This window comes from Hydra viridissima, unplaced genomic scaffold, assembly GCF_058129835.1.
Source record: "Hydra viridissima isolate aposymbiotic clone 2 unplaced genomic scaffold, HvirCarnegie_v1 scaffold_8, whole genome shotgun sequence".
Lineage (NCBI taxonomy): Eukaryota > Metazoa > Cnidaria > Hydrozoa > Anthoathecata > Hydridae > Hydra > Hydra viridissima.
This window is the reverse complement of record NW_028324307.1, coordinates 11,491,629-11,514,789: the sequence shown is the minus strand read 5'-3', so window position 1 is coordinate 11,514,789 and position 23,161 is coordinate 11,491,629. Positions and strand designations below refer to the sequence as shown.

The 23,161-nt window shown below is 27.5% G+C and overlaps 6 protein-coding genes and 1 long non-coding RNA gene across 7 annotated transcripts; 2 read left to right on the top strand and 5 right to left on the bottom strand.

The window, feature by feature from the left end:
• Positions 1-461: 461 nt before the first annotated feature.
• Positions 462-3,549, bottom strand: LOC145191975 (uncharacterized). The gene is made up of 7 exons (XM_090094622.1): positions 2,134-3,549; positions 1,979-2,052; positions 1,635-1,692; positions 1,354-1,453; positions 1,260-1,265; positions 919-1,066; positions 462-598 (listed from the first exon to the last, which is right to left on the bottom strand). The coding sequence occupies exons 1-7, from the start codon at positions 3,489-3,491 to the stop codon at positions 462-464; spliced, it is 1,881 nt and encodes a 626-aa protein (XP_089950748.1). The 5' UTR covers positions 3,492-3,549.
• Positions 3,550-5,453: 1,904 nt separating this feature from the next.
• LOC149885096 (uncharacterized) lies at positions 5,454-6,095 on the bottom strand. Its single transcript, XR_016454882.1, has 3 exons — positions 5,965-6,095; positions 5,602-5,653; positions 5,454-5,512 (listed from the first exon to the last, which is right to left on the bottom strand). It is a non-coding gene; the product is annotated as an uncharacterized LOC149885096 (long non-coding RNA).
• A 432-nt stretch (positions 6,096-6,527) lies between these two features.
• Positions 6,528-14,357, bottom strand: LOC145188626 (uncharacterized). Its single transcript, XM_090094621.1, has 11 exons — positions 14,163-14,357; positions 13,767-13,919; positions 11,046-11,209; positions 10,813-10,968; positions 10,639-10,695; positions 8,271-8,348; positions 7,914-7,952; positions 7,733-7,832; positions 7,428-7,645; positions 7,107-7,263; positions 6,528-6,781 (listed from the first exon to the last, which is right to left on the bottom strand). The coding sequence occupies exons 1-11, from the start codon at positions 14,227-14,229 to the stop codon at positions 6,549-6,551; spliced, it is 1,422 nt and encodes a 473-aa protein (XP_089950747.1). The 5' UTR covers positions 14,230-14,357; the 3' UTR covers positions 6,528-6,548.
• LOC145195561 (uncharacterized) lies at positions 11,865-13,692 on the bottom strand. The gene has a single exon (XM_090096038.1). The coding sequence runs from the start codon at positions 13,590-13,592 to the stop codon at positions 11,865-11,867; it is 1,728 nt and encodes a 575-aa protein (XP_089952164.1). The 5' UTR covers positions 13,593-13,692.
• A 2,843-nt stretch (positions 14,358-17,200) lies between the features above and the next one.
• LOC149885095 (uncharacterized) lies at positions 17,201-19,003 on the bottom strand. The gene is made up of 2 exons (XM_090095531.1): positions 18,271-19,003; positions 17,201-18,147 (listed from the first exon to the last, which is right to left on the bottom strand). Exons 1-2 carry the CDS (start codon positions 18,953-18,955, stop codon positions 18,116-18,118), a joined length of 717 nt encoding a protein of 238 aa, XP_089951657.1. The 5' UTR covers positions 18,956-19,003; the 3' UTR covers positions 17,201-18,115.
• Positions 19,004-21,468: 2,465 nt separating this feature from the next.
• LOC149885094 (uncharacterized) lies at positions 21,469-22,080 on the top strand. Its single transcript, XM_090095534.1, has one exon. The coding sequence runs from the start codon at positions 21,469-21,471 to the stop codon at positions 22,078-22,080; it is 612 nt and encodes a 203-aa protein (XP_089951660.1).
• Positions 22,081-22,518: 438 nt separating this feature from the next.
• LOC149885093 (uncharacterized) lies at positions 22,519-22,903 on the top strand. The gene is made up of 2 exons (XM_090095544.1): positions 22,519-22,645; positions 22,730-22,903. The coding sequence occupies exons 1-2, from the start codon at positions 22,579-22,581 to the stop codon at positions 22,855-22,857; spliced, it is 195 nt and encodes a 64-aa protein (XP_089951670.1). The 5' UTR covers positions 22,519-22,578; the 3' UTR covers positions 22,858-22,903.
• Positions 22,904-23,161: the final 258 nt, after the last annotated feature.

Below are 23,161 nucleotides of genomic sequence, written 5' to 3'. Positions count from 1 at the left end.
ATAAAAGACGCTGAATTTTTTTAAACTTACCAATATATTTTAATTTAACGTTAAGAATAAAGTAAAAACAAGTTCTTTTAGTTTGTAATCAAAGATAAAAAAAAAGGATCATCCAAAACTTTTGAAATATATTTGCTGTTTTGTTAGAAGTTATTTATGTTTTTATTATTTTAAAATTAATTCTGGATTCATCATATTAATTTATGTCATATTTAGCAACAAGATTGTTAGTTTAAAAGGATTTTAGCTGCAACATTTTAAGTAATCTGAAAGTAATAATGCACAAGTTTTGCCTTCACTATTTTACTGGAATAATCATGTGGTTAATAAAATTGCTCTAAAGAAATTTAAAGAAGCTTTTTATAATAAAGATAACAAGAAAGAATACTTAAGCAGTTAAGAATTTGTTAGTTAAAGATTTAACAGAAGAAAAAAAAGAGAAGTGCTGAAGTAGGATATTCTCACACGCTAATGTTCATATTTTTTTTGCGAAGCATTACTGAGTTACATCTTATCTTTCTTTCGTTGTTTACTTTTGTTATAATTGTTTTGTATGAGAATGGTACGAGTTCTTGAAACTTTTTTATGTAATCACGCTCTAAATAAAAAGATCATTTTTATTGCTTGTTTAGTGATAAAATTTAGCTTACTCTCAGAAATACATAAGTAAGAAATTTTATAAAAATATACTTTACATTTTTTTAATTTGTTAAAGTTTAAAAACTAATTTTTCAATAACAGTTAAGTTCACTTAATATAGAAATATGATTTGTACTGCTCCTCATTGAAGGATTTCATTTTAACTAGTTGTTGCTAGGTAACATAAACACCAAATTGGTATAGCAGTTTTTTAGATAAATTTGCTTAAGCTTCTAATTCATGCATTTTAAGATACCATACTCTATTTAAAATAAATACCTGGCCAACCAGCTTTTTTGTCCAAGTATTTTTGAAACCATTTAAAAAACAGGTCTTCATACTCAACTGTCCAACGACAATAGTTTCTGTTTATTGTTTTACTCTCTAAAATTAAAACCATGAATGGGGGAAATGTTTTTGCATAACTCTTTACAAAGTTCAATTGATATAGTTAAATATATTTTAATGTTATTATAGTAGTTGCTTATTCGTATTGTTGAATGCAAGGTAAGAGTCTTTTAACGTCAAAAGTCTTTTAACGCCAAAAGTCTTTTAACGCCAGCCTGCAAAGTATCGAAAGGAACTGAGTGCTTTTATCATGACATTCTCAAAATAAATACCATTATCTAGTAATAATGAAAGTTAAGTATTAACTAGTTATAAAATTTTTGTACCAAAATATTTACAATAGAGTAACTAAAACAGCAAGTAAACTTTTGCATAAGCAACTTTGTGTAATTCTATATACAAGATTTTGGTGAGATGGCAAATTTCTGAAGCTTTTTCACATTTTGCTGAGCAACTAGGAATCATGCTGTAAAGTATGGTGTTTAAGTTTTTGTTTACTATGAATCTCAATGAAGCTGTAGTATAGAGTTTCTTTAAAAAATCAAGTTTTAAAAGAAAGTATATTATATATATATATATATATATATATATATATATATATATATATATATATATATATATATATATATATATGTTAAAAAGAAAACATTCTTAAAGTCATGTTTCTTAAATGAGATCGAAATTCTTTACAGGAACTGGTAGTACCTATTAAAAAACAAGTTTATATAATATAGCTCAAACAATTATTGGCAAATTTCTAATTACTAATGCTGTGATAAAATATTTGTTATTTCCAATATTTCTTTCTTTCTTTTGTTTGAGACTTTAACATAACAAAGTAGAAGCTCTGAGCCTTATTTTTCAGTTATATATACGATAAAAAGTACTAAAACAGTTAAATTGTTTATCTATAGATTTTGGTTTTGTTTTAAGTTAAACTCCTGTGTTTAATTTTTAAAAAATATTGGGTTAGTAAGAATTATATGTTTACCATTAATTTCTGGAGGATGGTTGATCAAACTTGTCTTTTGTATTTTTTTCTGTGGTTTTTTACTTGTACTTTTTCACCTAATGTGATATTGTTTAAATTAAAGGTATTTTTAGGAAGAAGAAACATTTTAAATTTGTTAAAGTTTAGGTTGATTTTTACCTTCATCAATGGTTTGCAATCGCTTTCCTGTTTTGATGAGCTGCATGATGGCAGGTGGAGCTTGGTAAATATTTCTAATAATTGCTTCACTATGCCCCATGTGCTCATAAAAAAGGTTGCGTTCACTCTCTATCATTGATTGTGAAGCGATAAGAGAACTAAGCCTATGTCTGTTGGTAGTAGCATTTAACCTAGTTTTATTTATCATAGGCAATTTTTCACAAATGCTTGTAAGTGCATGCCAACCAGAGCAATGACTATCAGAACTCTTTCCACTTGTAAACACATAAGGGTTGTTGTTTTTAATTCCAACATCACTACGAATTTTAACATCAGACAAAATTTTCATTGCTGCTATTGTATCAACTGGAAAAAGAATCGGAACAAGATGATTATTTCCTTTTCCAGTCTGATAGGTTATTTTCATCTGATTGTCTTCAAAATCATCACAAAAAGATTTAATTCTTTGCTGATCAACCCATGCCCCTTCATCTGCTTCCTTCCAATCAGTCAAAAGCAACCTGGCTGGCTCACCACCTCTCCTGGCATTAAATAAAGTTAATCTTGTGCAAGTACAGTTCCTTAGCAAAACAAATGAATGTAGATCCCACATCATGAACTTGTCATTTACTAATTTATCTATTGTTTCTATAGTAAAATTTCTTCGAAGGATAATGTCACTTTCAACTGGTAAGTTTGCTGGTTTTTTAAGTTTTTTATTTCTTCTATTATTAAGATTGTAACTCGCATCACCAAAGACATTTTCTTTTTCCAGATTATATAGCTTAATGAAATTTGAAATATCTTCTGCAACACTATCATCATCATTAGCTAAAAAGTTTCCTACAAGCTTTTCCGCTGCATTTAAAATAAGGTAACACAAAGCTTGCTTTAGTCCATATTTTTGTTGATAATTGTTTTCAGATGATGTATAAACACTAATTGCTTTTGTTAGGTTGGTAAAGTTCTTACGGAGAAACATATCAGTTGAATTGTTAAATACCGCTTGAATACCTAACGATTTAAAATGTTTGTAGAGTTGACCCAATCTCCTCATATCAGCCCTAACAGACCTTACTTCTGTACGTTTATCTTTTTTTCTCTTTATTTTATCATAGAGACGAGAACCAATCATTAAAATTGTTGGATCACTTTTTATGAGTAATCCAATGTCATCATCTCTTAATTTGCCAATGATAAAAGATTTAAAATCATCACTATAATTTTCTAGTGATGCAGAATCCATGGTGTTTAATGGTATACACAAAGCTGAAGCACAAGAATCTTTTGTGCATCTCATCTCATGTCTTCTAAAAAATGATCTAGCATAAAACCCAAAACATCCAGTGCACATTACTGGATCTTTTTCTATTGTAGAGTATCTCTCTCTTAGGTAAGTTGGGTTTTTTTCAGATAATTGTTTTCTATTGTATTGCAGAATGCCATTTTTTCTAATTTGTTGAAATATCCTTTTTTTTTTTTGTTTTATTTTTTGTGTTGATTTTTTCTAATACCTTTTCATCTTTATGCTTCTTTAAGATGTGGCGATTCAATTTTGTATGCAGCTCACCACAGAATGGGCAAACTCTGGTAAGTTGTTTTCTGCGTATTTTTTTCTACAAAATTTGATAGAAATAAATTAGAATAGTCTCAAATAATTCTCTGTAATTTTTAATGTTCTTTTTTATTAAATGTTCTTATTTTGTTCTTATTTTGTTTTAAATAAAATGTCAAAGTAATGCCTGGAAAAATATTTCAGTATTGATTGAACTTCCTTGACTTTATTTTATTACTTAAAAAGAATAAAAATTAATTTAACCTCCACTAAATGTGAGTTCTGTAATGTGCTACAAGCACTCAAGTCAATTTCTTCTAAGTCTAAATTTAAAAAATATTTACAAAAAATGATTCAAATGTTTTCTTTTTAAACTCCATTTGTTCATCTTTTTACATGTGCTAGTACTTACCTTCATCAATAATCTTGTCTGATGAGATTTTTTCTGATGAATTAGCTTCATTCTAAATCATCAACAGGAATTTTTTTTATTGAAAAAAAATCATATAGAGTGCAATATTTTAAAATTAAATTATCTTAAGAATGACAGTTTTATTTTTATTATAGTTAGCTTTTTTTTTTTTTTTTCAGTTGTTAAATGTTTCAAAAAAAACGTCAGCACATTTATTTTTCTGGTATTTCAATTGTCATTAATGTGGTCTGTAAAAATCAGGTTTAATGTTTATAGCTTTTTCCAAAGAAAACCCTTTGGAGGTATGATTATACACAGGGTACAGCAACTATTAAAATTTTGTCTGAAATTTAAAATTTATATAATTACAACTTTTGAAGGTTAAACCCTCCGTTTCCCCACACCCTTTTTTTGATTCCATAACTTAAACTTGGATTCTCCAATTCATTTTAAAATATGTTTACAAATCTAGTTTGTGGCTAAAGAAAATATGGCTTTCTTGAAACAAGTTAATTGAAAAAGTTTTTTTATCAAAATCTTAAAAATCAAATACCTTTCTGAAACGAACTGTAAAAATTTTGAAGTTTTGCAGTTACTCAACCATTTGTACATATTCATAGGTCCAAATGGGTTTTCTTGGGAGTTAAAGTAAGAACTAACTAGGGTTAGTTTGCAGTCCATTATTACTTAGCACTATTGTTCTTTATTAATAAAAACAACTCAAACATTTTGTTTGATAATATAAACTTTCTCTTTTTTTTTTTTTTTTTTTTTTTTTTTTTTTTTTTTTGGTAATATAAAGAAAAAATTTTAATATTTAAACTATTATCTAGAAATGTATTAATGTAAGTAATAAAACCTAAAAACTAGGAAAAAGATCATCTTAACCTCTTCTAAGTGTGAATTTGTAATATGGTTTGAATACTGAAGTCAATTTCTTCTAAGTCTAAATTTTAAAAATCTTGTTTGTTAATCTTTTTATAAAAATTTTTTTTACTAAATATCTATAAGTTTTAGAGCTTATATGAACAAGCTTACCTCTACCAATAAACTTTTCCAATAAGAGTTCATCTTTTTGTGAAGAATTAGCTCCAATTTGAATCAATAGGATACTTTATTAATGATAAAAAAAAAAATTTAATACCATTTAAATAGAAAGCAGTGTTTTTCCAATTAAATATTCTAAAAAATTAAATATCTCTCTTTTCTGAAGTATTAACATTAAGGAAGAGCAGTGGTAAGTTATTAGAAAATAAAATGTCAAAGTAATGCCTGCAAAAATATTTCAGTATTGATTGAACTTCCTTGACTTTTTTCTATTACTTAAAAAGGGTAAAAATTAATTTAACCTCTACTAAATGTGAGTTTTGTAATGTGCTACAAGCACTCAAGTCAATTTCTTCCAAGTCTAAATTTAAAAAATATTTACAAAAAATGATTCAAATGTTTTCTTTTTAAACTCCATTTGTTCATCTTTTTACATGTGCTAGTACTTACCTTCATCAATAATCTTGTCTGATGAGATTTTTTCTGATGAATTAGCTTCGTTCTAAATCATCAACAGGAATTTTTTTTATTGAAAAAAAAATCATAGAGAGTGCAATATTTTAAAATGAAATTATCCTAAGAATGACAGTTTTATTTTTATTATAGTTAACTTTTTTTTTTTAGTTGTTAAATATCTCAAAAAAACGTCAGCGCATTTATTTTTCTAGTATTTAAATTATCATTAATGTGGTCTTTAAAAATTTTAATTTGTTTAGAGTTTAATTAGTTTTATAGATCTAATTTTTATCATTTTTTTTTTAATACGAAAATATCTTGTGTAAAACAAGACTATTTTGTATTTAAAATACTCACACTCTCACTATTTTGGTTGACATAATCATTCTTTACTGGTTCATAATGATTCTATAAATATTAAAATGAATAAGTTATAATAATTCACCATTTTATACAACCCGAGTGTCTCAGTGTTTCATCTTTTTTAACTAATATAATAACAATATAATAAATAAAGACAATTAAGACTAAATTTTTCTTACATTTGACTTGTTTCCCGCCTTAAAAAAACTTAAGGGTCCCTTAAGGGCTAGCCCTTAAGGGACCCTGACGAAAATGTCCGCGCCGAATATAAGGGTCCCTTAAGGGCTAGCCCTAAAGCGACCAAAAAAAAAACCACGCTTCACTACTCAAAAAATGAGTAGTAAAGCGTGGTTGTTTTTTCTTTTTTTTTTTTAAATAAAATAATAAAAACACTACAAATTTATATAGTTAAATTATAAAAATTCTATAAAATTTGACACCTTCAAGGTTTATTTATAAGTGTTCAATAAAAACTTTTTTTTATGGATTTTATAGTTTATTATTTATATAATTACTTATCGAAAGCATTACAACTTGTAATAAAAGTATCCATAAAAAAACTTATTTAAAACACGATACTAATATTTATTTAAAAAAGTCTTCCGTTTTTTCTGTTGAGGAGCGTTATCACTGTCTTCTTCGCTACCCTCGTTACTACCGTCATCTTTGTTTTCCTCTATTGAAACATCGGTCTTTTTTAGACCTCGCCGCAGTCGACCGCCAGAGCGATCTCTGGCGTTGTTAAAAAATCGAGCCACTTTTAATTCAATTTCTTTTGTCGTGGTACCGGGGAAAAAATGAATAGTTGACGCTATAAATATAACAAAACAATCACTTAATATTAATTAAAATATATAATCATATATACAAACACTATAGTTAAATATATATGGCTTCACACGTATAACAGATTATTTTATAGAATCATAATATAATTTTAAAAATTTATAAAATTTCAGGTAAAAAGGTATACAAGTAAAATAGTTTTATAATGAGGTTATAGACTGATTTTTGTTACTCATTGTTTTTTTATTTGAATCAATCTTTTTGTTATTGTCTTTAAATCAAACACTATGAGTCAAATTGTTGACTCACAGACAGATTCCTATTTATACAAAAATCTGAATTAAACTCACTTTTGAGCAGATTTTCCAGGTTATCAAAAAACTTATGCTTGCCATGACTTCCAGTCCTGTTGATATTTCGCTGTAGGTCATATGTCAGCAATTTGTTTAATACACGAGAAATATGGTCATTGACATTTATCCCTCCTTCAAGCTTCATCCATGATAACTAAAAATGATCAGGTACGTACCTGTTACGTAACAACATAAATGTATTATCTCATTAAAATCTTTTGTCAAGAGGTGTATTATACAAATATATACACCGTGTATGTATTTAGCAAACGCATCATGGGTATACTCGCATAACTAGAAATGAATCAAAAAACTTACCATATTCTTTGGGTGCTTAGCAATTTCAGAATATTGCAGCAGAGAGGTAAAAACAGGAAATTGGATATTTGAGGTGTTCTGATCAACAGGAATATTCTGATCAACAGGAACACTGCAAACACGTGCCTCCAATCTTCCCTGTCGTTGTTCCAGATTATTTAACTTAGAGTGGATTGATGTCAATTCACGTAAAATGTACGCATTCATAAGAAACTGTCCTGTTATGATAACCACAATGAAAATATGTAATACTTCTGCCACTTATTTTACAAATTACAAATTATAAAAATTACAAATATTCAAACCTTGTGCACTAAATGGTTCAATGTTAAGACGGTTACAAACACCTAGCATACTATCGTGCATCCGCAATAAACTTGAATCAGAGAAATCACGAGGACTTGACTAAAGTTAAAATTTGTTTGCATATATATATATAAAACACAATTGATCACAATTTTTAGATCACAATTTTTAAAAACTTACAGTTTGTTGGGTAGGTAAAGGTAGTTGTACACTCGGAACCTTCCAAAAATAAAATATCAATACAAAAATAAGTGTTTGATAAATTCAATTTAATTCAATAAATAAATAATTGAATTTATCGAAGAGAAAGACATAAATTAAAAACTTGAAAATACTTGCTATTAAAATGCTATTAAAAATCAATCATCGTGAAAAATTATATCAGAACTTAGTTATTACTTTACATACATTTAATGATGTTTGGACATTGTTTTCACTTGAACTCTAAAAATGTAGAAACTTGTTGCAATTGTTCAAAAAGAAATCTAATAATTAAAACATTTCATTGGCAAAATTAAAAACTACCTTAAGTGAAACAGATTTTTTTTTAGTTTTAAGAAGTGGCAGAGGTTTTAAAGCAACTGCTTTAGCAGCAGTATCCTGATTATGTGGTGCCTAAAATATTAAAGTATTTTTATAAATAAAAGAGTATTAAATAAATTTTATCCCCTTCGTACACAATGTGTACAAACGTACACAATTCATCATGTTTATTTTTTACTATAAAGCTTAAGCAAAATAATAATTGAAACACGATGCATACATTAGTGCACACCAGTCCTACCTTCGTGTAGTTTGTCTTCTTTAAGTAAGATTTCTGTATCTAGATATTTCAACATGGCGTTGCAAGGCAAAAAAATACTTCGTGGTAAGTTTTTTCTTTATTATAGTTTGAGAATTATAAATTATCTCAAGTCAAATTTTGTATCAGATGTATTTAATAATATGTTTATAATTGCATACACATAAGTTAAAAATATAACAGGTGACTATTCTTTGCTGAAAAATTTTTTTTATAATACTGTGTACATTTGTACACACTGTGTGTTAATTGCAACGAGAAGAGAGAATAGTAAAACTAGTAAGGTGAAACTCAACATTGAATTTCTTTTTGTGTGATTGTCGTGAGTTAATAATTGCATGTGTGTATATATATTTCTTTAAATCTCAGATACAAAATGTGTTTTGTTTAATAGTTTAGCTGTTCATTTAACACCAAAAGGTTGTATTAGAATCATTAAAAATGAAATATTTTATTTATTTAAGTCTACCTACTGAAGCTAATGCCCCTGCCTTTGTGTTTGTATAATCAAACATTTGTTTTAAGCCTGTCATTTTTATTTTGTTACTAAGTTTTATCAAATTGATTTTATAATCAAAGATAAATAAGTATAATATGTTAAATATATTTTCAGATAATCCACGAAGGCGGTTTACAGTTGAAGATACGTTGCAGCATCTTGATGACTCGGAATTTGAATTATCAGATTCTGATGACTCAGGGGATGAGACCTTTAACCCTTCTGCTGCTGATATGCTGACTGATAAAATTGAGGATCAAATTGAAAAACCAGATGAAGATGATCAGCCTGGCACATCTGTGAACAGTGAGAATAAAAGAGAAAAAAAGACTTAGATCAAGTGGCAGTCTCTTCGAGGTGCATTTGAAAGCAGCTCAGAATGGCTGGACAATTTGAACTTGGGAGATGGCTTACTTTCGCCATCCTCATATTTTTTTAATTACTTTAAACCATAAATATTTGAAACATTTGCTGAACAAACAAATATTTATCATCTACGCCAAACTGGTAAAACTCTAAATACTACAACAGCTGAAATTCAGAAATTTTTTTGGTATCACAATAGTAATGGCAAACTTAGGTTTTCCCAGAATAAGGATGTACTGGTAAAGAGCAACTAGAGTAAATGCAGTGGCAGATGTAATGCCTATAAACCGGTATTTACAGCTGCGAAACAGCATTCATATCAATGCCGATCCTAATCCAGAACAAGGAACAAATAAATTCTGGAAAGTTCAGCCTCTGATAAACACAGCACGTTCTCGCTGTCTCAAGATACCAAGAGAAGAGTACAACTCTGTGGATGAGCAGATGATCCCTTTCACTGGTAGAGTACCTGCTAAACAGTACATCAAAGGAAAGTCGAATCCAGTGGGGGTAAAAAACTTTGTTGTCTGTGGCACCTCTGGTAGGGCAGTTGATTTGGAACTATATCAGGGTGCAGGTACAGGCATATCAGAAGAGTACAAACACCTGGGACTTGATGCTTCTATTGTCCTAAGATTGTCAGAAACTATTCCAAAACATAAAAACTACAAGCTCTGTTTTGATAATTACTTTACTGGCATGATCCTAATTAGACAGCTAAAAATGTTAGGGATTCAGTTCCTAGGTGTTGTTAAATCCAACAGATTAATGGGGTGTCCGTTAAAATCTGAAAAAGAAATGAAGAAGGGTGGACGTGGATTAAGCGACTGCAAAGTCTCATGAAATTATTCGTTGGTAAAAAACTGAAAAACATTTTGTTCTTTTTCTGTATTGATTTGGTAATGTTGTGAGGTAACTACATGACATAAATATTTTTATATCTTTAAAAGAAAGGTTAAAAAATGAATTATTAATTTGTTTCAGCTTTTTGAGTTTTTTTGTAAGGATTTCTTTTGATATAATATTGTCTACAAAAACCTTTACAGCAAGATTGATACACGCTGTGTACAAATGTACACATGCCCTATTTTGAATAATTGATGAAATATTTTAACAAAACTTTATATACCCCATAAGGAGGCCTAGTACATTATTTTTATTTCAAAAAAAAATTTTTTAAACACATTCCATGTGCCCGTGTACGAAGGGGTTATAATCTGCATTAATTAAAATATTACGATTGACTCAGAAGGATCTGTATCAAAATTTGAATCTTCAGAAGCTGTGTGAAGAGGCTGAATAAAAATAAAAATTAAATAAACCCTTTCAGAAGGTAGACAGCTTAAGTCTAAATCAAAGCAAATAATAAAACATATATTAGCCTATTTAAAACCTTTAAACTTTATACTTACATAAACTGGAGGCAGTCTTTGTCGGTTTAGGCCACGGACCGGATTAAAATGAGTTTGTATGAAACTTATTGTTTGTTTTTTTCTTTTCATTTCAAAAACAAACTTTAAAGTTTCTTTGAGTCCCTCATAATCTGTTGCACATTGCAAAACTAAAACCTAATAAACAATAGATTTACATAATAAAGCTTTGAATTGTAATTAATCAAATTAAACAAAAAATGATAAAATTTTACTTTATTCATACTATCATCATTGTTCACCATTAACTCTACTCTTCTACAAATTTTGAGTTTCTCAAACTCCTCTTCAGTCCAGCCAATGATATCATCAATATGAACAATTGATATTGATTTGTCATGTAAACAATAAGTTAAAACATATTTTTGATACACATACTCTATTGTAGATGACATTTGAATAACTATTCTAAATTTTGAAAATAGTTTAATTGAAACGTGATTGTGTAATTTCTCAAATATGATTTAATTATGTATATATATATATATATATATATATATATATATATATATATATATATATATATATATATATATATATATATATAATACTAATTATTGTAGCAATAACAATAAACAATTAAAAGAGAATAAACAATTAAAACATTGTAACATTATTTTGCTTCTTTTTTTTTAAATCAATAACAATTAAATAGAAAATTAAAAATATTTTTTTAAATAAACGTTTCTTGAAGATAAAACATATAAACTAGAGAATTTAAAAACGTATTTTATTGCAAAATTGTAAAAAAAATATTTTTATTATAATTGTATTTATACACTTTTTCTTACTTTTGACAACCAAAAAATTAAAAATTTATTAACAAAAACTTAGCAATAGAACTTTTAAAATAAGAAAGTTATTTAAATGTGCTTGATTTCTTAGAAAAAACAATGTACAAAACAAAAAAAACAAAATTTTAAAAACAAAAAATTTAAATTATTTAAATATATTATATTTAAAAGTTTATAACATAAAATCTACTATGACATAAAAACAAAAGAATTATTCGATCATGACACACTCATTGTTTGTCAACCCTTAAAAACATTGTTTGCAAATGGAATAATAATGTACTCATTGCCATCAATAAAAGAAATACATTTATTAATGATCTTCACACCAGTTACAATTATGTTAGACAGAATATACCTACCTATACCAATTGAACTGGAAGGATAAGGATGAATATATAAATCTGATTTAAATATTAATAAGGATCCAGAAGCAATATGATCGTCACTAATAGAAGTTATAATAAGTGGAACTATATTCGATTGATACACAACAAGAGCAGTATTATTGGGATATTTATTGGAGAAAACAAAACTTCCTTTTGGCATACTGGAATATAAACTTCTAATAGTCAAAACAGAGTTAATGGACTGTTCAAATACATAAGTTCCAGTTTTTACACGTTGTTTTATTAAATACAAATAATTTTCAAAAGGAAAAGCAGAAAACTTATCTAATGGTCCTAGTTGCTGCACAAATTCTGGTAAATGTAATAGCATATGTGCATTGAAGGTGTAAGCACTTTCAGTAAAAAGTTCCTTTAAATCATTGAGAAAATGCTGTATACAAGAAGTAGCATTGTCATAATAATGTTTGTGTGATGTTCCAATAAACACATACATAGCAAAATGTAAATACAAAAAATGATTATAGTAGTTTAAAGGAATGATACTTTTAAATAAAAGAGGGCCTGTATACAGTAAAATGGTTCGAAACTCTGTGGCTTTAAAATAATTTATATTACGAAAAGATCTTATTTTCCTATGAAATTCAGATGGTAAAGCTCCATGCCACAATTTAACTCTTTGTTCTAACAGTTCTTTTAGATTTTCACTTACCTGACAGTTTAACCGGCCATATTTGTTTGAAAAATATGATATTACAAGTCTTCTCATAACACCTAGGCAAACAGTGTGCATATATTCAGGGGGAAAATCACAACTTAAATTTGCAACTTCAGCTAGAGGAGATAAAAATAATTGGTTCGATTCAGATAGTGATTTATAATTACAGTCAGTACGCGAAGGATATGTAAAACCAAAAGGAAAAATTACTTTGTTAGTAGCATACACACCTGGAATCCTGCAGTATGGACAGGCATTATACCCTGAGTGACTTTTTACACACTGACAGAATGATCTTGCTGGCGCATCACATATAAATAAAACATTGGTTATTTTAATAAAAAATCCAGATACATTAACATAGGATTTAAACATAACTAACTCTTTGTGTAATTGTTCAATAAACCCAGAAAAATTTGGCTTGCATAAACCAGCATAAACAGCTATAGGAATAGGTTTATTAAAACCTACCTTTCTCATAATGAATAAAATTGGCCAGATATGTACCGGTGAGCTTTTAAATATTGGAATACCATCAATTCCAATTTTAATTTTAAGATCTACATATTGCGTTTTGAATACCACTAGACTATTTTTAATACAGTAAAATAAATTTTCAAAAATCGATAAGTAACCAAAATTTCCACCGCAGTTAAGAGTATTCTTTAACACCTGGATCTTCTTTGCAACTAGAGGTTTTTTAAAAAGATAAACGGACACAGGAACATCAACTCCTTCCTCAGTTAAAATGTTAAGCAAACAAAGTGTTGCACTATTGCTCAGTTTATAAAGTAAACAGAAATATAATAGTTTTGTATGCAGGGATGAGAAATTACTCTTGTATTCCTTGTTACTTTCATGGTTCTCCTCCAATGGAACATCACCTGAGAAAAAAAAGTTCATTTGCTAATCATCTTAGCAATTTATAAAATGTGTAAATTGACTAACTGCACTTGATAAAATTACTGAAAAAAATCAATATAGTGTGTGTGTTTACTGAGTAATATTGTCAAAAACTATGCACACATTGTGCAAAAATTGCAACAAACAATTGATCTGTTTAAATTAAGAAATTACTTTCATTGTTTTCATCCTCAGTTGAATCACATATTCCAGTCGCCTCATCAAAAATAGAAGATACACTTTCATCATCACAGTAATCTTTGCCAATTGTAATATTTTCTTTTACTGCTACAGTTTCAAACTGCGTTAAATAATTGTCAGTTTCTCCTAAAACAAATATGTAAAACATAAAATATTTCAAACTTGATAATTTAAAATTCGAATTTTAAATAATATACAGTAATAATAAAAAAGCAGAATACTCTGCTATGAAGAATATCTTTTTAATCTCTATTAAAAGTCAATCTTTTAATAGAGATTAACAAAACAACATACTGTAAAGATTTTAAAAGATTTCCTTTATATGATTATGAAGATTAAAAAATTTCTGCCTATTTGTTTACTATTTACCTTCCAATCTCGATATAAAAGTATCCATTTCATTTTGACGTTTTCTTCTTTCATTTCTTGAAGCCATGTTAAAGCCAATAATTTATACACTGGATATGGAAACATATTTTATTGTTAATTTTTGAAAATCAATAGTATTATTTAAAACACGATATTAGATATATTAAAATTGTAATATAATAACTACAAATATATGACTTAATTGTGGTCATTTTTTTTTTTCTCTTTTCTTTCTTTTTTTATTTTTTTGTTCTTTAATCTTTATAAACTCGTAATATATAATACAATCTTTACAGTTTAAGTATAGTTAAAAATCACAAGATTACGTTATAACAAATATTATATGAAATAAAACTGTAAAGTGTTAGATTACTTCAAAGAACGCGGAAAACTTGCAGAAGACCGATGGTCTTGTCATCAAGAAACCGCTTTGCGTTATTAATATTTTTGGATACTTCAATTTAAAATAAATTTATATTTAAAAAATCATGTCATCAGTTTCGACAGAATGAAAGTAAAAATGCAAAAAACAAAGAATGCAGACAAAACAAAAAAAAAAAAAGAAAAAAAAAAAATTTTTTTTTTTTTTTTTTTTTTTTTTTTTTAATTTTTTAATTTTATTACAATACACATAAATATAAGTAGGTACACGATTTGCTAAATAGGTAATATAAAGTCGTTTTTTAATATATAGTGTTGATAAATAAAAATTTATTTATTTATTAGTGTTGATAAATAATATAATTTATTACTGTTGTTGTTGTTGTTTGTTTTTGAGTTATTTACAGTTTTAGAGTTATTAGAGTTGATATTGGTTTCGGAACAAAGTTAGTTTTATATATAGTTTTGAATGTTTTAGGCTTAATAAAAGTTCATAAAGTTGTTAGTGTTTAAAATAAGATCTTTTAATAATGTTTTCAGAGTATTTAAGTTATTCGATTTTTCCAGTTGGGTATTTTTGGATACTAATTTGTTATATAGACAAGGACCACGGTACGAAATAGAAAAGCGCGAGAGAGTAGTTTTTTGGAAAGGTACTTTGAAGTTTCCCGTTCCTCTGGTATGGTATCTATTGTTGCTATTTTGAAAGAAATTCTTTGAAAAGTGAGAAGGAACAAGTCCAAGTTTATATTTGAGCATAAATAACAAATTTTGGAATATATTGATTTGATATACATTTAATGCTTTCAAATTTTTTAATAGTGGCTCAGCATGCGAGAGTCTATCCTTATTAAAAACTATTCTTGCAGCATGTTTTTGTTTTCGATATAGTGTGGTTAGTTTGGATCTATGTGTACTCGCCCATGCAACATTAGCGTATATGTAGTAGCTTTGTATGAACGAGAAGTATAAGAACTTTAAATTATCAGGAGACAGTATAGAACTTGCTTTGTAAAGGATACCAATGTTTTTTGATATTTTAGTATTTAAAATATCTATATGTGATTTCCAAGAGATGTTCTCATCAATAAGTATCCCTAGAAATTTAGTTGCTCGGGTTCTCTCTATTTCTTTATTATCTATATTTAACGAAGGTAAATCGGAAGGTATTTTTATAAAGTTAGGATGAAAAAGAATGTATTTGGTTTTTTCTGTGTTTAGCGATAATTTGTTAGATTTTAACCAACTGTTTATTTTTTCAAGTTCAGTATTTGTAGTTTCATAAAGTTCTGTAATAGATGAGGATGCATAAAATAAATTAGTGTCGTCTGCGAACATTATGACATCCAATTTACTCGAGGCTTTAGGAAGATCGTTTATGTATATTAAAAACAAGAGAGGTGCAAGAATGGAACCTTGGGGGACACCGTATTTTATTTTGAGTAATTTTGAAGCTTTTTTTTTATGAGCAATAACGCATTGTTTTCTGTCTAGTAAAAAGTTTTTGAACCAGTTTAGTGCAACACCTTTTATCCCATATTTTTCCATTTTCCTAATTAAAATAGCGTGATCTACTGTGTCAAACGCCTTAGATAAATCAACAAAGACTCCAAGGACGTATTTTTTGTTTTCAAAGGAGTTATTTATATTATTAATAAGATCTAGAATTGCGTGTTCGGTTGAATGTTGCTTTTGGAAGCCAAACTGTTTTTCATTTAGGATTTTGTTATTTGTTAGATATTTATACAGTTTATTGTATATTACTCTCTCCAAAAGTTTTGAAAATACAGGTAGAACTGAGATTGGTCTGTAGTTATTTAGTGTAAATGAATCTCCGGTTTTTAATATTGGTATTACCTTAGCTATTTTTAATTTATTCGGTACAGATCCTGTAATAATTGAAGATTTAAATATTTCATATATTGGTTGTTTTATCACTGAAAACACATTTACAACTATATAGCTACAAATGTCGTCTATCCCAGGAGCCTTATACGTCTTAAGTGAGTTTTTTGCAATTTCTAGTTCTTCATGGTTTAGTCCAGAGAAAATATTTAAACAGAGATGTTGGTTTGTGATATAGGTTTCGAAGGAGATATCAGGGCATTGAATATTTGAAGCCATGTTAGGGCCTATGTTTGCAAAAAAGCTATTAAAGTTTTCAGCGATAGAATTTTTGTCGATATATTCAGTTTCATTAACGATAATTTTATCAGGTAAATCATTTGATTTTGTATGGTTTTTACCTATTATTTCTTTCAATATGTTCCAGGTTTTTTTAATATCACCTTTGCTTTTTTGTAGTTGTTTTGAATAATATATTTTTTTAGAACTCTTTCTAATTTTTTCAAACAGATTTTTGTATTCCTTGTATGTAGTTAAGTTAGTTTCATTTCTGTTTTTTAAAAACTTGATATATAATTTTTGTTTTGTTTTTGATGATTTTCTAATCCCGTTAGTTATCCATGGGCAGTTTAAATGTTTTAACTTTATTTCTTTCTCTTCAACAGGGAAATGTTTATTGTAGTGGTCTAGAAAAATATTAATAAGCAAATTGTATGCGGAGTTTGTGTGTCCAAGGTTACATTCTTGATATACTCCATTCCAATTTACTATAGATAGCGAGTCTTTAAAATTTTTGATAGAGATTTGATTGATTTTTCTTTTATAAATTTTGGTTTTGGTATTGTTAAAGGTTTTTAGATCTTGAGATAATGAAAAATAAATAGGAAAATGATCTGATATATCGGTTTTGATAATTCCTGCTTTTAAAGAGGTTTCTAGAAATGTATTTGTTAATATATTGTCTATAGCAGAAACGGAGGTTGGGGTTACTCGGGTAGGTTTGTTGATGATTGGGAGGATACACAATTGAAACAGATTATCAAAAAAGAGTTTAGTATCAGCGTTTTCTTTGTAGTTTAAACTGTTAATATTTAAATCCCCTATAAAGAAAATATTTTTTCCCTTATCATTTATTTTGAGAAAGATTTCATTAAAAAAATTTGTAAATTTATTTATATCACCTTCTGGAGGTCTATAGCAAGTGGAAATTATAATACTTTTTGATTTATTACCCGTTATCTCAATAGTAAAGACTTCACTATCAGTATCAGAGATAGAGAGGTCTTGTCTTACTTTAAACACTTGATTATTTCGGATATACGTTGCGATCCCTCCTCCCCTTTTATTTGTTTTTCTTTCAAAAGATATTAGTTTATAATTTGGAATTTGAAAATTTGTGTTCGTTTGAAGTAATTCATCAGAACACCACGTTTCGGTTATGCAAATCATACTAAATGAGTAATTGCAATCTATTAGAAAGTGTTTTAGTTTATCAAAATTTTTATTTATACTTCTTATATTTATGTGTATTGCAGTAAAACTATTTTTTAAAGTTTCGAGTTCAATTTTAAAAGTTTCAGTTTCAAAATATTTCGAATCAAAATTATTTCTGTGAAAAATTTGCGCATCAGAGTCGTAAAAATCGTTTAGTAAAATATTATTAGCAGTTTCGAAGGCATTGAAACGCAGCGTTTCAAAATCTATTGTTTTGTTTATGTTTGCGTCAGTCATAGCGTAAAGTGCGATAAATCAAAACGTGCTAGCATAATAAAAAATGTACAGAACTATTTCACATATCTCGATTAAGTACTTTTTTAAAATTAAAGTTATTTACGAAAATCTCTGACGAATATTTTATCATATTTGATTATAGCAAATTTACCTTCCTTTCGGAATCTTTTAACATCTTCCCATAGCTTTTTTCTTATTTCCATCGTTTCGTTCGCGTAGTCTTCATTAATGAATATTCCGGTTCCTTTGAGTTTTTTTGATAGCGTTAAGATTTTATTTTTATTTTGGAAGTCTAGTAGTTTAATTATTATAGTTCTTGGAGAGTTATCTTCATTTATTTTTCCAATGCGGTGAGCTCTTTCAATTATTACGTCTTCAGAGATTTCCAGTTTATTTCTAAATAGATCTTTAACTTTCTTTGTACAGTCATTCCAAGATTCCATGGGCAGCTCAGATAAGCCATCAATCCTTAGGTTATTACGGCGTGAACGATTTTCAAGGTCAATATTTTTTTTTTTTAAATTGTTAATTTCGCTAGCCATCAGACTGTTTGTTTCCGATAATTTTTTTAAGAAATTTTCTTCCTGAAAGTTGATGCTTTCCTTTATATCGTTGATGTCTTTTTCAATTATTTTAACATTCGATTTGCTTTTATTAAATTCGTTTTCAAGTTTGTCAAGCCGATCTGTTAATATTTTTAGATTTGCACTTATGATATCGCTAAATATCTTTTCCTGTTTTTTTAAAAGGTTGATAGTTTCACTAAGAATACCTTTTTTTTGTTCTTCCAGTTTGTTGGTTATTAGTTTTTCAATATTTTTCATTGTAACTTCCATATTGAAAATTTTTTCAAAAACACGTCTTGCTCTTACGATGCCGCAAAAAAAAAAAATTTAGCATATTTGTTTCCGAAGACGTTTAAAAAAACCATGCTTTCAAAATCTTACAAAATCATTCCGAAAAATATTTTTTTTCCGAGTTTTAAAATTACAGAAAGTTCTAGTCGACTTATATGTAAGGGCTAGCCCTGACTTCGCTCTAACCGATCCTTTATTAGAATCTGCCCTAAACACACCCTAACGTTTAAGAATTACTAAATATACACTATATTAAGGCAAAAAATTATATAAAGTATTATTTATGTGTTTTGTTAAAAAAAAATCTAATAAAAAAAATAACCCTTAACATACCCTTAACCGTTAAGGGACCCTTACGGGTCCCTTAAAACATTTTAAGGCGGGTTATCCAAGTAGAAGTGATAGCTTTTGTAATCTATCAATTAATCATCACTTTATTATAAAAAAAACAACAAAACTACTAAATACGTGAAGTCAAAGTTAGGCTTAAATTTTAATTAAAAAGTTTAACCAAATACAAAGTAAGAAGTAAAAAAATTCATCATTCTTACAAATTCATCTGTAAGCATACTCAGAATATTACTAGCTGAATTCTAAAAAAAAATAAAATAATATTCTAAAGTTTCTATCAATATGAGGGGATTCTTAATTTGAAGTAGTGTTAGATGCTAAATGCAAAGGTTGATACTTTATTTTCCAGGGTTCCCTCTCCTCCTTATAAACCTTAAATATCCTTAATAAAAAAAAAACTCCTTAAAAAAGTCCTTAAATAACCTTAAAAAAAGTTCAAATTTAACTGCTGTCCTTAATTTCTCCTTATTTTCTTACATTATCTTCAAGGAAATTTTATTAAAGTGTATGGATTATACTTATCAAAAGAGAAGCAAATAGTTACTTCTTTGATGATTTGAAATCCTACACCTATATATAATATATATATATATATATATATATATATATATATATATATATATATATATATATATATATATATATATATACACACACACACACATACCCAGTTGGCACAAGACGTGCTTTAAACGTCCAAAATATTTATTAAAACGTTTTAATACGTGTTTTAGATGCTTTCAACGCGTCTTGTGCCCACTGGGTATATATATATATATATATATATATATATATATATATATATATATATATATATATATATATATATATAAATAAATATTAGGGTGCATCACAAAACAACAATTTAAAAAAATTGATTTTGTCTGTAACCTAATTGTGTTCTATATATTAAAAAAACACTGACTTTCAATATTTTTTAGAGGTCCCCCAACACCCTTGAATATTTGACCGGTCCCTAATGATTTCAAAAAAATTGCTCTTCAAAAGTAGTTCATGTTGGGTCCCAAATTAAGTGATATTTTATAAAAATTTAAAAAATAATCATTTTATTTAAAAAAATTCACATTAAACTTTACTGCAATAAATATGACATTTTTAAAGGAAAAATGGAAAAGGTGCATTTTTTGTAGATATATATATATATATATATATATATAGCAGTGAAATAAAAATGTGTTGTTTTTTTTAAATGATTATTTTTGAAATTTTTTTAAAATTTTGCTTAATTTGAGACCCAACACGACCTACTTTTGAAAAACTATATATTATTTAGTTATTAGGGACTGGTCAAATATTCAAGGGTGTTGGGGGACCTCTAAAAATATTTCTTATTCTTAAGTTTTTGAAAGTCATTGTTTTTTTAATATATAGAACACAATTAGGTGTCAGACAAAATCAATATTTTTAAATTGTTATTTTGTGATGCACCCTAATATATATAAATATATATTTATATATAGAGAAAGCCCACTTTCTCCTTTTTTTTTAAAGCACCTGTTTGATTGAAATTATTTTGAAAACTGTTTAATTTTTTCAATATTTTATTAGTGCTAATTAATAAGTAAAGTCTTTACTATTTAATTGACATGTTGTTTCCTTAAAATTTACTTTGTATTACTAAATATATATAATTTTAAAACATCTACTTTATAATTTTCATTTTTTTAATGTTGGCCAAAAGTTGAGGCTTGCTGCTTTATTTGATAATTTTCTTTTATAATTTTGCTTTTATTTTCATCAGCATTTACTAACTCTAAACTTTTGTTATTGTTGTTTGAAATATTACTAACAAAAACTTAAATTAAAACAAGTAATAAAAAAGTTACAAAATGAGCAATAAAAAAATACAGCATGAAACTCCAAAATTACGGTTGACAATCTATGAAAAAACATGTTACGAATCTATTTCATTGTCACAAAACAATTTGAAAAAAAGTTAAATATAGCATATTCAATTTTACATTAAAGCGAACCAAGTAAAGTAGTAGCACATGTATGCATTTGGGCCTGCATGAACTATACAGAAGTTGTATGCTATCAATTATTTGAAGGTCAAATTAATTTTGATAAGTATATTGAAATTTTAGAATATTGATAATACCTTCGTAAAGAAAGGTCAAATGGACTTGCATGTGCGGTATTGGAATGAGGAGAGTAATAGCGTTTGTACTAGATATTATACTTCAGAATTTATGGGAAAAGCTGCAGCCCCAGATATTCTAAATATGTTTAAATCCTGTATGATTGGTTTGAATGATGAAAAAATGCTCCAGGTATCTATGGATGGCCCTAATGTTAATAAACAATTTTTGACAATGCTCAATGAAGAACGTCAGACCAAAGAATTAAGTACGCTCATTGATATTTTTGCATACTTTAAATGGTGCCTTACAAACTGGTGCCAAAGCTACAGGCTGGAACATAAAGAAGTTATTGTCTTAAATGTACCAAAAACATTTGTTTACTTGTATAAAAAAAAGTGGAAATCTGCAAACTATACTGTCAAAAATTTTGAAAAGAAGTTTGTGAGCTGGCTTAATGAATATTTAATTGTCAGAAAAAAAGACAATGAACCAACTGCAAGTAAACGTGGTCGAAAACCAGTTGCATTTGATAATAGTTCTAATAAAACTAAAAAACGGCGTGTATCTTGTTTAATTGAATCTCATTCATCCAATGAATTATTTTTTGCTTCTAATAAAAAATTTAGAGGGATATTTGTTCTTAGTTAAATCACCAATGATGGTGATTTAGCTAAGAACAAATATTCCAGGTTTTGTAAAACTGTCGTTGTTGATAACAAAGAATTATTTTTGACTTTTGATAAAGATAAAAATCGTTTGGACTACTTTTTGTGGAAATACTCTGATTTAAAGCTGTATAAAAATCTTCAATAAATTTTTAAAATTGTCCTCATTTTATCGCACGGGCAAGCTCAAGTTGAACGAGGGTTCAGCAGCAATAAAAATCTGATTGATGACAATATGTCCACAGACACCATCATCTCTTTACGTTCTATCCAAGATTACCTCACATTTTATGGGCTCATGACACATGAAGTTGAAATAACTAAAGATTTGTTGGATAGCTGCAAACAGGCAAGAAAGAGGTATTTTGATGATCAACGATCAAAAGCCCTGTCTGCAGAAAAAGCAGAGAAAATCGAAGCAAAACAAAACGTAATTGAGGATATTGAAATAGTCAATACAGAAATTCGATAGTCATTATGTATGATTGAGAATTTAAAGAAGTCGTCTGATGAAATTGGATTCCGTGCTGAAAAAAGGATAGCTTTAGGTTTGTGCCCTGAATATGAATAAATTTTTAGTTCATATAATACTAAATGAAATGTCATTATTTAATGATTCTCTTTGTATTTAGATGACATTAAAGCTGACATTTCGAAATCTAATGCATTAAAAAGAGCTGCTTTTGAAAAACAAGAGTTTCTTGAAATGCTTTATGTTAAAGAAAAAAACCTTGTTAAAAAGAAAAATGAACTTTTATAATGTTATATATATATTTGTGTATAGTATATTATATTTATAATAGTTAATCTATTTGTATTTAATGTTTATTGAAAAAAGAAAGATTCTGTTTTTAAAGTAATCATTTTCTCTTTAATTCTCCTTATTTTTTCCTTGAAAAAATTGGCGTTCGCGACCAAATATCCTTATAAATTGGGAAAATATATCCTTAATTCTCCTTAAAATCCTTATTTTTAGCCTCAGTTTTAATAGTGGTAACCCTGTTTACTTTTTTGTTTTTACTAAAGAGCCAACTCATTTCATTTTTAACATCATTAGAAGTTTA

Excerpts from the sequence above, each read along its gene's own strand:
- LOC145191975 (XM_090094622.1), bottom strand. The coding sequence starts at position 3,491 with ATGTGCACTGGATGTTTTGGGTTTTATGCTAGATCATTTTTTAGAAGA. Across the intron at positions 1,454-1,634 it reads AGAAACATGACTTTAAGAAT|CATGATTCCTAGTTGCTCAG; the intron begins GTTTTCTTTTTA and ends CATACTTTACAG. Across the intron at positions 599-918 it reads CAAAAAAGCTGGTTGGCCAG|AGCGTGATTACATAAAAAAG; the intron begins GTATTTATTTTA and ends CTTTTTATTTAG.
- LOC145195561 (XM_090096038.1), bottom strand. The coding sequence starts at position 13,592 with ATGAACTTTTTTTTCTCAGGTGATGTTCCATTGGAGGAGAACCATGAA.
- LOC145188626 (XM_090094621.1), bottom strand. The coding sequence starts at position 14,229 with ATGGCTTCAAGAAATGAAAGAAGAAAACGTCAAAATGAAATGGATACT. Across the intron at positions 11,210-13,766 it reads TGAGGATGAAAACAATGAAA|AGTATGTGTATCAAAAATAT; the intron begins GTAATTTCTTAA and ends CATCTACAATAG. Across the intron at positions 8,349-10,638 it reads CAGATCCTTCTGAGTCAATC|GCACCACATAATCAGGATAC; the intron begins GTAATATTTTAA and ends TTAATATTTTAG.
- LOC149885095 (XM_090095531.1), bottom strand. The coding sequence starts at position 18,955 with ATGGAAGTTACAATGAAAAATATTGAAAAACTAATAACCAACAAACTG. Across the intron at positions 18,148-18,270 it reads TAAAAGATTCCGAAAGGAAG|CACGTTTTGATTTATCGCAC; the intron begins GTAAATTTGCTA and ends TTATTATGCTAG.
- LOC149885094 (XM_090095534.1), top strand. The coding sequence starts at position 21,469 with ATGGACTTGCATGTGCGGTATTGGAATGAGGAGAGTAATAGCGTTTGT.
- LOC149885093 (XM_090095544.1), top strand. The coding sequence starts at position 22,579 with ATGATTGAGAATTTAAAGAAGTCGTCTGATGAAATTGGATTCCGTGCT. Across the intron at positions 22,646-22,729 it reads TGAAAAAAGGATAGCTTTAG|ATGACATTAAAGCTGACATT; the intron begins GTTTGTGCCCTG and ends CTTTGTATTTAG.